The sequence below is a fragment of the Vanessa cardui genome, chromosome 25, assembly GCF_905220365.1.
Source record: "Vanessa cardui chromosome 25, ilVanCard2.1, whole genome shotgun sequence".
NCBI classification, from domain to species: Eukaryota; Metazoa; Arthropoda; class Insecta; order Lepidoptera; family Nymphalidae; genus Vanessa; species Vanessa cardui.
This window is the reverse complement of record NC_061147.1, coordinates 7585361-7602191: the sequence shown is the minus strand read 5'-3', so window position 1 is coordinate 7602191 and position 16831 is coordinate 7585361. Positions and strand designations below refer to the sequence as shown.

At 31.8% G+C, this 16831-nt stretch overlaps 1 protein-coding gene across 6 annotated transcripts in view; it reads right to left on the bottom strand.

Moving 5' to 3' along the window:
* Positions 1 to 16831, bottom strand: part of LOC124540443 (zinc finger protein rotund-like) — a 199131-nt gene that overhangs the window by 25796 nt on the left and 156504 nt on the right. The window contains exons 1-2 of one of the 6 annotated variants that reach the window (XM_047118016.1): positions 3650 to 4252; positions 1241 to 1819 (exon numbers count right to left, since the gene is read on the bottom strand). The exons of the other annotated variants lie outside the window; for them this stretch is intronic. Coding sequence (XP_046973972.1) covers positions 1241 to 1645 — 405 coding nt within the window. The 5' untranslated portion in view covers positions 1646 to 1819; positions 3650 to 4252. Of the gene's footprint in view, positions 1 to 1240; positions 1820 to 3649; positions 4253 to 16831 lie in introns of those variants that run through there. 6 annotated transcript variants of the gene reach the window in all.

Sequence of the window (16831 nt, the reverse complement as noted above, 5' to 3'; positions counted from 1 at the left end):
CAAATTTGAGCCTTTTGCTATGTCAAACTATATTGAGAACACAAATATCAGTTAAGATATTCTCCAGGACGTCAAAATGTATACTGAGAAAAATCAAGTGAAATAATTCTTAACGAATAGTCGAAATGCCATAACGACCAAACAGAAATCAAAGGAGTTGCTTTCGTTTAAATATTTTTTCTTAAGAACCATACTCGGTCTTTGTATGATGTAAATAACATATCGATAAAACTTAATATGTAATAAATATATATCTAAGGAAAATCACTACAAATATATACTCTACTATATTTAAGGATCGAATTGATTCGGCGAGTAACCCATTATTTTGTTTATTGAAATCATAAGAATTGAAAAGCACTAATTCCACACCATTTTAACATAAGTATAATTAAATTATATAAGATATGCTTTTATCTATTGCTAAATATATGTATAATGTTCGTGTTATATTATACGATATAATAAATGTTAGTTTTGATGATAATATTTAATTTATTTAAGTAGCAAAAACGATTGCTGAATAAATATTTATCAATAATTTATCAAATTCATCGCTCAATTCTAAGAAGAGTGTTCGACTGTCGAGTACTCTTACAAGATGAAGTTGATATATTATGTTTGATTTTGATAAATATTCATAAACGAAAGTGATTAAATTTATCATTGTTTATTTGTTTAATTCATTTATCAATTAGAGTTTCAACAGAATTTTCTGTTTTTTTTTTTTTATATAAAAAGTAAAAATATGCCAGTTCATTTAAATAAAGCATCATGAACTTGTTTGTGTTCTTCAATAGTTTATTATAATTTTAGGCCATATTTCGGCTATTAAGCACCTTGACCTCTGAATACTTAAAGCACTAGACATAGATCATGTTAAACTGGTTTACTTCACTGAATCTTATTAGAATAACATAATGTTGATACCTGAAATAGTAATGGAATATCGTGCAACACAAATGGCGTTAGAACTCGAACGAGGAAGTTTAAGGTACTTAGGCATATTAGGAAATTCGTTAACCAAAAATAACAAGAGATCATCTTAAGATTAATGGTCCGTATGCGGAACAAACTTGCATCGTGATTCTTCATAACGATTATAATAACGAACGCTGTGTTAAACCGAATATTACCAGCGCGATGACGTCAACAGTCGAAAACTTCCGAAGACTTCAAGGATAAAGAGTAATGATAAATATAATTTATTAATTACGACCGCTAACAAAAAACATCTAACCTTCTCTTCCTGGATGCTATGGCCGCCGTTCTCTGATAAGGGTGTCGATGGTGCGCTGTAACCTTTCCCGTCGTCGTGAGGAGTCATCTGCCGCTGAATGTCATTCTCTTGGTCGTTGTGAACTCTTATCTCGTGCAGACCGCTCTTGAATTCAGATAGTCTAAGTACGGACGGCTTTATTTCTGGCATATCGTCAGGGTGTTCATATCTTCTTAAGTCTGTTAGATTGGCTGCTAAGTGTCGGTGTGGGTCGAGAGGTGGAGCCACTCCAATAGACCTAAGGTGTTCTATACTCCTATGGATATGCGAATAATTATCTACTGGTATCTCCGCCATCAGAGGCGAGTTATGGTAATCTAGTCCACCACCGTCTGGCCTATAATCGATTGTCCTTCCTTCCATCATCTTGCTGTTTTTATTAATTTAATCCTATCTAAATTTGAAAATAATCGTAATATATTTTTTCTAAATCGTATTTGGCACTATCATATAAAAATATACGGATTCTGTCTTAATATTTCCTTGGTATCTTTTGTTTCTTGTGTCATGGAATTATTCGAGATCCTTCGTTCTTTCTATCTGTAAAAAAAATAAATCGGTGTGTCAGGTACGAGACAAATATCAGATGTCTCCGAAATGTTGTCCGAATATCGTGTCGTAATTAAGAAGTACAATTACGTTGAAAAATCCTACGGTGTCGTTTAATTTGACGAGTTGCTCAACTGCTTCGGACATTTGTGTACGTCTATCTGAAACTAGATTCAGAGTGTAAAAAACTTTAGTTTTTTTTTCGAGCAGGTGACGAGTGAGCAAGCCGCGTAGGTTGTGTCAATGATCTAGCCCCTAGCCCACATGCCGCATCGAATAAGGCTTCTATAATCACACGGTTTGTACAACCATGCCTACAATGTTAATATGAATCATGATTTGTTACGATTTTTTTTATAAATCAATTTTTTTAATTATGTATTAATAACAGTGTTGCTATAAGTAAATTTATTAAAATATTTATATATAAATCTAAAAACATCGGGATAGTTTAGACGTTATTTAAATATTTTAAGTTGATTTCGCGTGTACATAGAGTGAATATATTAATCTAGTTACGTAAGTATTATATGTTTGCTACCAACAGTACCTGTGGAGCTGGCCATACACAGCTGTCAAAGATAATAATTGCGCGTACCGAATACACGGCCAATTTATATTTGCTGTGGGTTCGAATTATTTTACTGGACCTTGATCTTTATGCCTTTTACAATAAGGATCAAATAAGTCTGTCGCGATTTGTATTTATGTTTGTACACTTGTGATGTTTAGTACTTGGGCCCCACGGTCGATCAAGTTCAAGATTTGTAATCATTACTCGTTTTAAAATAGGGAAGTGAATCGAGAATTTAATTACGTTTTTATTGATATTTAGATGAAAATATAAAATATTTTATTTGTAATTGTTTAGTGTATTTATTTTAGTTTGTGTTTTATTTAAATAAAATATCAGCATTGATTTCGGTAGCGACGTTTCGATATTCATTTGTTTCGGTATTTTGATTCAAAACGTCATGAAAAAGTCGCTTTTCGTCATTTTTATAAAATATAGTTGATTTTTAGTTTTGTTTCTTAAGCAACACTGATGTTAGGAGGTACGATTTTTAAATTATTTGTAAATCAGATGTTGCCAAATTCGTGTTAAGTGAAGCGATTCGATTGAACAATTATAACTTTTTCGGGTGCAATGTGAGTTTTTATAAACAATTAAGTTTTTACTTTTTAGAAGTTTCACATTTTAATTTAATCCACACTTTTAATTTTAAAAATATTTCATAAAAAATATTTATAATAAAACGCGAACTTAAATATTTGATAATATTTCTACAAGAATAAATTCCTCAATATATATTCACGACGAAATGAAATAAGCCAAAACAAAATCAGCATTTAAATTTAAATCGTAGTTTTAAAAAAAAAATGTAATAATGACTTAACATCAATGAAAATTTTTTTACGTCAAATTTGTAATATTAAATAATTACAACAATAAATAACTTATTTATAACAATCTAAGTCGGACAACATTTCGTAATTTCTGAATGAAAATAACTTGGGAGGCAAAACACCATAGCGTTTTCGTTAAAATTGGTTAATGTATTATTTGTTTCACGTATAAATGAATAAATGTTAAAACAATGCAATACATCAAAACACTGTAGCTATGAATATATTTCCGTATATATTATAGTTCGGGCATATTCAAGGTCGTGTTTGACAGACGGCAACGATTCGTCCTACAATTTTAGCATCCATCTTAGTCGGGGGAGATATTACGTAAAAAATCTCTCTCCTCCAAGGGGCACCCTCCCCCAGCTAGGGGTCTTGCCTCCGGATTAATTAAAAAAAAAATTAACATACCTCTCACTATCCCTTAAATCTTCAATTCACCAATATCACCATAATAAATCACAGTTAGTTCCTATATAAATGTCACTTAAAAATATCACATAATAAGGTAACCACTAGCGTCACAACACGTCCAAAAGGCAACAGTCCCAGGCCTTAAAGCCAAAATATATCAAAAAATCCACGTGTTCCCGGCAAATAAACATTTAAAAAAGTCGGAGAAAAAATCGCCGAGCCGTACTGTTGACCCTGAGGTAAAATTATGAATGTCGAGCGTCGTTACTAGGATCCGAATTGCCCGATTTTTTTTGTACTCAATATTTTTGTGTGCTGTATTTTGATATAGTTGTGGGTAATCCACACGTGATACAGCGCTCTGTCCTTTTCGCACTCGGCGATTTGCGCGTGCACCGATTGCAGTAGCGATTGTACGCTAGGACATGTGCTTCGACAAAAGCCGGCACTCTTCAGACAGCGAGAAGCGCCGAACCACCGGCAACTCTCGACAGCAACAAAAATGCAATATAAAACGCCCGCTCGCCCGCCTTTAGACCGACGCGGCAAAAACGAGACTGAAATTCAGATCTATAGTAGAAAAAGTGAACTACACCGAGCGAGGGGTACACTAACACATAAAATGAAAAAAATCACACGGACGCCAACATCGACAGCGGAGCTTAAAAAATCGGAGTGGGGAGCGATCCGCACCGCTCTCTTGAATAGCGGCTTCCCGCTCTAGCGGCGTGAGGCCGCACGCACACACCCGAGCCGCGGTTAAGCGAAAAAAATGTGTACACATTTTTTTATTATTCACGATTTTTATGTGTGTAAGTGGGCTCCGTGCAAGCGAGACGGGGATCGGCGGGCGCATCTATCCCCCTACCGGTGCGAGCGAGACAGCGCGCGTCGCCACGTGCTCGTCCCTCGGTATTAAATAATAATTAAAATGGCTACAAGACCGGCGTTACGAGATACTGTTCGGTAGACGATTTTTTGGACGAGCTTTTGTCTTTTTGCTGAGCTTTTTGCGAAATCTACGAATACGGGGCAACGCGTGATAATAAACGTGCATGTTAAAAAATGCGCGTTGATTGACATATAATTTCAAGTGTAACGCGCGCAGAATGTCGCGCCGGGGAAAAAAAACCAAGGACGCGGCGCGAAAAAGAACTTATTGATTAAAACAGGGCTGTCATTGACCAGACGTAAATGAGGGTGGTTAATAGTATGCAACGATGGATAAGAGTATCTTGTTTTTTTTTTTTTTAAACTTCGTACCATTATAATCGGTGTGAAAGCGTCCGTTTAAGATATTAATCTTATTCCAATAATAGTTCATACAATAGAAAAATTAATTGTATGTTAATTTAATTGACTTGTTATTAGCTCGATCGTCTTATAAAATATATTATGTTTTATAAATGAGATTGTCTTTTTTCCTGCGCAAGTTTCACAAGATTTCTTAGCAAACTTTACTATTAACACAATATAATACTTTAATAATTATATCGTTAACACGAACTTTGTAATTGGAAGGTAACTACTAATGACATTACAACTTGCTATTTATTAATAATAAATCTAAACTTAAATTAAAAAGGTCCTAATTGATATTAAGTTTGCAGAAATAACTTATTTCGTAAAATGCAACAACAAGCAAAGTTTGTTCAAATGCAACAAACTTACCACATGGATGAATTATGCCGTCAAATCTGTATGATAAAATATCACTATCTAATAAAGTTTGTTATACGACCATCGAAGATTGCTATAATATTTTTAATATATAATTTACATATTTAAGGAGATACTGTAGCACTTAGCCTTCATTTGGAGGAGCTAACGGGCCACCAGATAAACAATATCTCAGTACAAAATATTAGCAACTTCCTATACTGTCAATGAACGATCTAAGATGGACCAAGATCATAAAACCATGTTTTTAATTACACAGGTAATTCATTACTTTTTGGCGGTATAATTGGCGATTTGGTTATCTACGAACACACAGACGATCAGCTCTCTTGACAATCATAATCTCACAAGACTTCAAGGGAGTAAATTATATTAAAATATCATTATTAGCTTAGTGTATTAAGTGCATAATTAAATCATAAAATGGGCATTAGGACCGAGGTTCCTCTCAAGTTAGCACATCAGTGATATTTTACATTCTTTATTATTTTATAGATTTATAAGGCACTTTTGCACTTTTGAAGACAGTGAAATTGATTATGGGAAACTATATTAGTTCAGATTAATTGGTATTAAAGTCGTTACTTAAAAGAACACATTTATTTTAAATAACAGACAGATCGACCAATATTTTGAAACACATTATTACTTATTTGATGAATACTCATTTATGGGCGTTTTAAACATCAGGCAGAATAGAGTCAAAATCAATCAATGGTAGTAGCGTTGTATCATAAGTGTTTTATGCTTGATGTTCTTAGGAATAATGTACAAATGTTCATGATGAACGATTTTGGAGATAAAACGTGACAGTCTTTTCGGGATTTATATTATTATCTAACCCGGCTTGGTAGGAATGGACATAAGTTTTAGTGAGGATCCCTAATCTTTTCTAGTAACAAATATAGCCTATGTCACCCTAAATAAAGGCTATATTTATATCCTGCAATAAATATAGCCTTTACTTAGGGTATAATATAATATTTATTGCATGCTTATGACATGGTGTAATATTTTTTTAAAACGTTACAGTTGTTTTTGAGTTCATTGATAACAAACATATACACTCAACTTTATATTATGTTATGTCAAAAAAATATATAATAAACACTTCCAAGTTCCACACAAACTTGTATTCCTTTAACATACACGAGTTGAGATGTTTCTTTATATTAATGTACTTCTTGTAACATGCGATCACAATAATGCTTAAAACAATATAATAAAAGAATAACAAAAACAGCAATAAAAATGGCCGTTTTTTATTTCTATTATTTTAAAAAACAGAAGTGAATAGTAAACCAATTCGGCAGCTTCCAATTTTGTAACTATAAATGCAAACAATGCAACATTTAAATTGCATCCTAAAATTTCGTAACTTTCAATTTTTAAAGTCATAAAAGTGTAAAAAACTTCTAAAAGCAAAAGTTACTTTTATTACTTCTATAAAAATCATACCATTGTTTTATTTTCAAAAAGTATTAAGGGATCGAATTGTTTTGTTACTTTGAACATTTTTAATATGTTGTGATCTTTTTTTTGTTTTAATTATTTGTAACATAATTTTAGACTGTTAGTCAATGCTATAATATCTCATAAATAAAAGTGAGATATACTATAAAAAATGTGTATACTTTTTTATAATCGTTACTTAAATATAGGTATAGAAAAAACCATTGATAGCACGAGAGATTCCAAGACAAACGACTTTAACGCGTGCGCACGCGCAGATAAAAAATATGTACAGATAAAAAGTGACGTCTTTAATGCTGACTGGTTACAATAATAATAAAAATAGTTCTTTTTTTAATATTACTTTCTAGTACTAGTGTCAATGAAAATAGACAAATAAAATATCTTTGCCTGCATGATGATACTAATTTTAAAATTAAAAAAGAATCAAAAGAATCTCAATCTATTTGACCATATTAAAATCGTATTCTATAATTATGTTTACAAATTCAGATACAAATAAGAATAATCTACGGTATTTTATAACTGACTTAAGTAAATAAAAACTATTTTATAATTAACGTCAATATAATATTATTAAATAAATACAAACGTAATTTGTAATAACAATAAAGAATTATTAATAATTTACTTAATAATAACATAACGATCCTTGAGGTACGCCTACTGAGTAATCAAAGTAGCCATTAATACAACAAAATACAATATATATACTTCGATCAAGATTCTTCTTATTATTAGAAGGAACTAGAGCTTCTAGAATTATCTAGAATCTGAGATTATATTACGTTTCATTTTTATGACGTCACGGCCATAAACTGATGAAAAGCTTACATTTTTTAGGTTACATTTAAAATTTCAATTTCGAATGTCCTTGATTTTTTTTAGACTGCCAGTTCATAATTCATTGAATTTTTTTTTTTCGTGTATTTGTCGACGCAATGCAAGGGTTTGACAACAATTGGTTGAATAGTTTTTTTTTAAGTATTAAAAAATCACCTGTTAAGGGTGCGGAAGTCGGATGTTGATAAGATTTCTTATTTCAATTCAAATTTTAATTCACTTGTCACAATACAAGGAACAAGTACTTGACGACTGTTCTTGTATCTTTTGGCTATACTATATAAATACTATAGTTGATAATATTTGTTTTTTTTTAATTTTCGACTCCATATTTGATTGTGTTGTTTATATTCATTACATTAATCTCGTACAATAACAGGAAGGAGACACTTAAACGTTAAGTCTTTCAATCTTTTCATCTAGCATTACATCTAATTTTCTACATACTCCAACACGGAACCTGTATTTTGGGTGTCCGCCATTTTGATCTACACAACATTAAATCATTGTAATGAATAAAAAAAAATCATAATTATGTGAAAGTTACATTGCTGTTTCAACAAATGAATTATAGTAAACCGATAAAACAAAAGCAGCAGTAGTCGTTGTTGCAAGCGATACGATCGAAACTATCGATGATGTAATAATATCTCGTGGTGATAAAATAAGCATGCAAGTGCCCGATCATCCATCACGCAAATGTTCAGAACCGGATTGTATCGAACAAGATTCGAGCCGAAATATAACTTCTAATTCATCTCAAGAGATAACGAAGGCGTTATTAATAGTTGAGAACAAAGCTACCGTTGCTGAAAATCGTCGTTCTTTTAAAAGAATTCGAAAGAATAAGGCAGCCGACACAAAGTATTATTTTTATTGCGTAATATTGGAGCAACACAAAAAGAAAACTTTCTCTTTCGAAAACTGACTTTTTGTGCGGACTGTTAAAAACCATTTCAGCTACCGATAAAAAAAAAACATCCCAATTGTTTTTTAGATTTCTTTTTGTATCTAACGAAAGGGTGTTTTATATCGGATATTACAAAACAAACAATGAAAATTTCGGTACGGTTTGAAAAAACAAAAGTAATGCACCTGGTTTAATATTTTTTATTGATATCTTAAATGTTTATTATAATCAAATAAGTTCCTCTTCCTGTCGGAAGATGGGCGCCTTGTTTTTTGTGAACGCCATAAGCATAAAAACGATTGGGTCAGAGATTGTTCTATACCCCACCTTAACATGTGGGCCGTAGGAGACACCGATCTCGATGTAAATTTTAGCCTTTTGATTGAAAGTTTATAGATGCAATGTGTTCTATAAAATTTAAGGGCCTATTTGTTTAATCTTTCCGTGCAGATGTCGTTTTATTAATTCATATAATTAGAGAAGGTTATCTTTATTCTTCACCGGTTTATTTCAAATAAATTTGCTTATATAAGTGATTTAAAAATGTGTAAGTATGTATCTTTAGTACATTGAAATCATTAAGCGGATGCAATTAGTAAGTAATTAGTTTGTAAGTATTTTATCCAAAATTAACAACCCGCCCCTGCTTCGCACTGCACTGTATATTAGATATACTACAGAATTTGTTTATTTACGACATCACATTAGATACTTTTGAAATGATCAGTGTTTCTTTAATGTATTGTCCATGTATTATATATAAAAACCTTCAAATAACACATCAAAATCCGTTGGGTCATTTTCAAGATCTAAGCATACATAGGGACATACAGCGGTAAGCGACTTTGTTTTATGCTATGTATTATGTAGTTTGGTAATCTATGTAAGAATCTGAAGTGGTCATATTCAATTAACCGTCTCGAAGTAATTCTCGAAATCTAGAGAAAAATCTCAAACGGCATCCGCAGTCCATCCATCGCACAGCTTGACGCCGACACCAGCTTTTGTATCTTAAAATCGACCCTTGTTTTTTTCATCATCCCTCAAAATGTTCGAATTTCTTTACCTGCTCATCCCTCTAATATTATATTCGTTAACCGACTTTTATTGACAATGCATAATCAACGTTACCCATTTGTAATAAAGGTTGTTTTATGTTATTCACATTTTGAGTTAAATCTTTTAGTGTCAAATCATTGTCAACAACATCTTGAATAGCATCCCCTAATTCTTAATGACTCATTTTACTTTAATTACAAGGGAAATTGTCGTCTATATTTAGACACGATAGGAGTAGTTTTTGCGTGCGTGTTTTAGGATATATGCCATATAGAGGATAGTGGATAACGAGCCGTTCTAATAGAATTTTGCTATGGTGCATATGAAAATGTGCGTTCCCCGTAGTTTTGGAATTTATTAGCATGGGCGGCTATCCGTGGTGCAAAGTTTTAGTGATTTTAAGCTAACAAAAGGTCTGCTTAGGTACTGGACAAACAGATGTCAGACGTCAGAGGATCGAGTTTTTATTTATGGCTTCCTATTTACAAAGACTTAAGATTGTTGTGTGATTAATATGTAGTGCCAAATGCTTGTGTTTTTGGTGAGTGTCAGGTTAATTATTTAATAAATTTAATATGAATATAATTGTTTTTATTTAAAAAAATACTACAATACAGAGAAACCCAGAATTAATATTAAATATGTCTTACAAGTAATTTTTATAACATTTTGTAAAAAACGTTAATGGTGGTAGGACTTTGCCTGCCAGGGTAGATACCTCATCAAATATTCTCGCAAAATAGTAGTAATCAGTATTATTATGTTCAGTTTAAAGGGTGAGTGGACCAGTGTAACTATTGCCAAAGGGACATAGCGTCTTAGTTTCCAAGGTTGGTTGAATATTCGCAATATAAGAAATGATTAATATTTTCACAGCTACTGTGTGCGATGGTAACGACCTACCCTCATAATATGTTCGTATTGTCCATCCTACCTATAACATTACAAATAAAACTTTAGAAATAATATCAAGGTACCCATAATTTCACACAGAACTAGAACTCATAGACAATTTGGCATTTAAACGATATAAGTTAACTAGTTATTTATTCAAGAAACGCCCGAATATTGATTTTCCTGATGAGATTCGTAAGGTATACAACCTACACGCACATAGACAAACCTCACCAACTCACATTCACATATCAACTACAGAATTCGCTCTATTCATCGCAGACAGCACCTGAGCTATCACAAAGCAATCCCCTTTTTAGTTAAAAAGAAGTTTTTAATAAAAAAAATCTCCCACGACGCGCGATGCAGTTTTTTTCATTCGATCCTGGATTTTATGGCCTCTGATTAAATATTGTTAGGCTATTGTATGTGTTCAGATTTATTTCTTTGAATTATTTTATTGTTACTTACTTCATGCTTTTTATTGGGTCAGTGAGGACGGTTTTTTTTATTTTTTATTAGGTATAGAACACGTCGTTTCTAGAGTAAATTGTTACACGACAAATTAAAATTGTATTTGTGGTACAATAGTTGGAGAATATTCGACGTACTTCCTAATCTCTTAATATAATAATATTTAAAAATTGGTTTATATAATGATATTTTAAATCTTAAGAAGACAGTAAAAATATTGATTATGATATTATTGTTTATTGATTTCAAAGTACCATTGTAAAACTTCTTTTTTAAAATTGTGAACACAGATTACAGAAACTTAGCAAATTTGTTCAAGCAATTCTTTTCATATTCACTAACGTTAAATAAACTTTGTACACATAATAATAAAAGATTTATTTAGATTATTATGGCTCTATCAAGTACAGTACTAGCGACACTTGTAAGAATTATTTGCTTAAATTAATCTTAACCAACAAACATTTGCCTACATCCGGGTATGTGTTGAGAGCGCAATGGTGTTGGTTTTACACAAGTGTAGTACTAGACTCAAGAGACGAACTTCGTCGAATATATTTGAGAAAATCAAGGTTATCAATAGTGTATTCTTAATTTAAAATTATTAATAAAAAAATTAAGGGCCAGTATTCGTTGAATTTATGACGAAATATATTTCATTTAATTTTTTATGTAATAACCTATAGTCCTGTTTTTCTCTGGAAGAAATCTGCTGCTTTTAATGTTTGTATAATTAATAACAGTTTTAAAGTAATTTTTGTGTGATGATTGGAAAATTAAATCTTGATTTTCTTGACGATTCTTCCGAAATAACCCTCATGGTAGTTTGTATGTTATTAATTCAATTTTATAAGAAAAAGTTCGCGCATTGCTTTATTTAAACAGTTCAGTTATAAAGGTAGAGAATGTCCCCTAAATGTTTTCGTAATCGATGTGAATGTTTAAGTAAGTTTATTTATAAGTAACAACTATAGGTGTAGGCAACACAAGTTTTTTTAACTACAGATAATTGTTGTATGCTTGTTGCTCGTTGTATAACAGATAATTTTAATGTCAACTTAAACAAAGATCTTACGAATGTCGGTCCAAGAATTGTGGCGTTTAAGACACGCTGTATATATTTTAAGGTTTATTTTCAAGTATAGTTTTGATGGCAAACGTTTACGAAATAGCTCAATCTATCAATCAGTCACATGTATTTTAATTCGAGAGAAGTTAATTGTACATTTTAATATTTTGAATGTATACATTTCTAATCTATCACTGTATGGGAAAACAGCTTCTCAGCAAAAACGAAGACTTGTTTTAATGTAATAAATATTTGGAATTTTATATGGATGACCAGGTAAGTAGTACCGTCCAATAGACACTGGCACTATTAGAAATATCAACTATTCCTTTTATCACTAATACGCCACTTTGAGAGCTAAGTCCTTGGTGCCTGCAATGACACTGGCTTTGTGCTAGCCCGTCTGGGTAAGTACCACCCACTCATCAGTTATTCTACCGCCAAATACCAGTACTCAGTATTGTTGTGTTCCGGTCTGAAGGGTGAGTAGCCAGTGTAACTACAGGCACAAGGGACATAATATCCTAGTTCTCAAGGTTGGTGGCACATTGACGATGTAAGGAATAGTTAATATATCTTACAGCGTCATTGTCTATGGTTGATGGTGATCAGTTACCATCAGGTGGCCCATATGCTCGTCCGCCAACCTATACCATAAAAAAACTCATAAATAATTAAACATTATATCAGAGTTCTCTATGTCATTAAAGTCTGTATGATAAGTGTTTAATTTCGACTATCACGCAAAATTTTGATGTTTTCTCTCACTGATCACGATGTTAATCGTTAATACGTTTAAAGCACTCGAAATACTCATAGGTGCTTGCACGGATTTGAACTCGCGACCTTTGTTCATCCACGTGTTCTTTTTAGGTCATCGACATTGGGAATAAGTCTTGGCTAAAAGGAAATACGCCTAATAATAATTGACTTTTAAAAACATCTTATATGAATAAGAAAATCGTGAAATTTTTTCTTCGTAAATAGCATATGTATAATGTATACTAATATTATAGATGCGAAAGTTACTGTCTGTTCCGCTTTCACAGTCAAACCATTGAACTGAATTTGATTAGATTTGGTTGAAACTAGCTTGAACCCCAAGGACATAGCTACTTTTATATTTAACAATTGATTACCAAAACCTAAAACGAATGAAACCGCGGGCTACAACTAGCTAGATACATAATAAGTAATATATGTAGCTTAATTTTACTATATTAAAACTTTTTGTCAAATTGTTACGATACTTATATCCTTTATACTTATATATACTTTAATGTTTAAAATATTTTTGCAATGTGAAGTTGACTTCTTTAAGATGTCAATACAATATATATATATATAACAACTAATAAAATTAAGTTCTACAGGGCAGAGACCGAACTCTTGAGTACTAAGAGACAAATAATTACAGTACAACTTCTCATCCTTAATTGTAGAATGTTAAAATGAAAATGAGAGTAAAAAATGAAAATGAAAAAATGTTTATTAACAAAAAACAACATTATAGAATGAAATGTCCGGTGGTACCCACACTAGGTATTCCTGTGTCGTGGGTTACCTATTGAAGATTAAGGTTATATGTTATTTTGTATGATTATGTTCAGAACGCTAGAGATGTTAGCGGCTTATATATTACTAGCTGTTCGTCCCGACTTTAAGATATTTGTGAAACTTTGACTTTTTATGCAGCGCGAGCATCGGAACATTCTCAACAGGAGCGATTTTGCAAAAATTTTTGTTGATACTTCTCTCGTATTGGGTATAATAGTATAAGTTTAATGTAATAATATTCCTGAGCTTACGCGTCCAAACAAACAAATATTAATATAAGTAAATATAGGTAATTTCAATTTAATAGAATCCTATAACTTAACCAAAGAGGTTCGTATATTGAATTCAAAGTATTAATAGACTAGGTTTTATTATTGTCGCTTACTTGGTGCTTGGTAACAAAAGGTTGTAAGTAGGATTTCCGTATCATTGTACTTCAGACATAGCCTTGCTCGCTTATGGCTTTTTGGAAATAAAGAATTTATTGTAGAGAGACGTAGACTGCGAAATGTTCTTAGTCAACTAATAACAAATAAATTAATACATATTTAAAAGCATTGGAAGACAATCTAGCAAATCTACCAGCAGATAACACGTCGCCTTAGATAGACTGACAAAGAATTAACTAAGATGAAGATATAAAAGATCTTGTTCGTCTATATATAAAAGAAGAACACGTTAATACAAATCATTTGTTTGAGGTAGAATATTACTGAGTAGGTGGTACCAATCCAGGTGAGCTTGACAAGGTACTATAGGTAGTATAATAAGATGAACATTAACAAAAACAATTTCAATTTAATACAACCTTATCGAAATAAATAAGATATAGGAACTGTTATAACTTTTCGCCACAATTTACGTCCAGGTTATATTCAATCATAGAGAGCTCAGCGAACTAGTTTTTGCTATGAAAGTCATGGCCGTTGCCTAATATATACGCTGTATATTGTTACAGTACGAAGTTACGTACAGAAGAGCTTATAATAAATAGAAATGCCATGACGATCCTAAATATAACCTGTATAAATGTGTTAGTTTCTTAATTGATGGTTAGTTTAAAGACAATTCGATATTAAATTAATAAAAAGTTATTGGATTTATCAGTCAACAAATTGTCAAAAGCAGCTAGAGAATTTGAAGATGATATTGTTACGTTCCTTCAGAAAGCACGCTAAGCACCTAAAATCTATTTATTTTGGATTGCTATTGTATCGGAGCTAGAATTTTTTATACTTGTTATCCATTGAGATTTACAATTTCAAAAGTACTGACAAATGAAGTATGTTTTATGATAATAAATGTAAAATTATAAGTAAGATCTAATAAGTTTGATGACAATTTCAATTATTTACTTTCACAGAATAAGGCATTTATATGTATGTCACTTCTACATTGTTTTTTGCTCTATGTCAAAAAGTAGTCACGTCGATAATATGTGTCATAAAGTATAAATATAAACCCGTCAATATTCCATTTATGGGGTAAGATATCTAGACAATAAGTTTCAGTTCGAGTTGACAAGTAAATTATATAATGGCATATAATGTTTGTTTCACAACACGCTATGGAGTTAATTATAAATACTTAGAGCCAATGGGCCATCGTATGCTAGGTCACATCTGCCCATAGACATATGAATGACTAGACCTGTTATAATATTTAATCTGTTGGCGTGGGGGTTATGATGATGTATTTTTTTATTAATTTGTTGTCATAGCACTGGATCGTTTATCATTTATGCATAGTAGTTACTCATATCTGTACAAATATTCCGTAAGGTGAAACTCGAAACTCACCGCAGAATATAAGCGTGAAATGTCAGAATATGACTTGTGACATTGTCTATAATAATTATAACAATATTAGTATCGAAATGGGGAATAACTGTTAATCAGTCAGGATTTGTATTTTTTTTAAAAAAACATGTATTAGTATGAAATTACTGTATTTTCAAATCAAGCTTGCATACTGAGATCCAAGGAGCAGATTTAAGTCCGGTAGAGATCAGCCTGTTTATATAGTAAAGCTGGAGAGTTTGAGAAATTAAAATGTTGTTGCAGTTGCAATACTTTCACTCCGAATAATTTAACTTACTTGTTTTGAATAGATGTTTATTATCTTATCACGCTAGCGGGCTGAACAGATCTGATAAATTAAAGTCTGGAATAGCTTGCTTCCAATATTAAATAGAAAAACAAATTCTGTAGTATTTAGTATTAGCATTGCACCCGTGCGAAGTCGGGGCGGGTCTCTAGTTATTAATGTCAAAGGCCAAAGGTTTTATTGAGTATATAGCAATAATAATTTAAATAATCTCTATGATCGTATAACTACGATATTATAAGTGATTGCGTAGGTTGATATATATGCTACACGGCTTCTTCAATCATATTTCCGTTTGTTTGAATCGAGAATGATTAATCCATATGACAAAGGATTCATATTATTTGTTGCCACATTAAAAAAATATAATTTGTCTGTTACCAACATAAATATAGTAAGTAAATTTACAGAATTTCGACATTTAAATACATTTTTGATGATTCTAATTAAACAGCCAGTTACTAATTAAGTCGATGGGAGATGTTTTTTTTGTTTTTTTTTTTCGCTTTATGGCCAGTAACAACAATACGTTGATATGTATTATCCGTTAAAATTAAACATATTTCGTTACATGTAATGATTGTGTACAAGTGAATCAATGAGCAGGTTGTTTGAAGGTCGTCAAGATTTTGTGTTAGATATTATTTCAGAATTAAAGTCCAGTTACGTAACGATACACAAAGATTTATGTTCTCTTTCGTAATATTATAAATATATTTTGTTTTCATAAAGTTATAATTGATTTATTACTTGTGACGTAACTTGATTGCTAGTACGTTCGTTAATAAAAAAGGTTTAATATAAACAAATTATAAAGGAAGTTTACTTGGTGGTAGGGCTTTGGCAAGGCAAGCCCGCCTTGGTAGGTACCACCCACTCATCAGATATTCTACCGCTAAACAATAGTACTCAGTATTGTTGTGTTCCGGTTTGAATGGTGAGTGAGCCAGTGTAAATACAGGCACAAGGGACATAACATCTTAGTTCCCAAGGTTGGTGGTGGTAGTTAATATTTCTTACAGCGTCATTGTCTATGGGTGATGGTGACCGCTTACCATCAGCTGGCCCATATGCTCGTCCGCCAACCTATTCCATAAAAAAAAAGTTTTAAAAA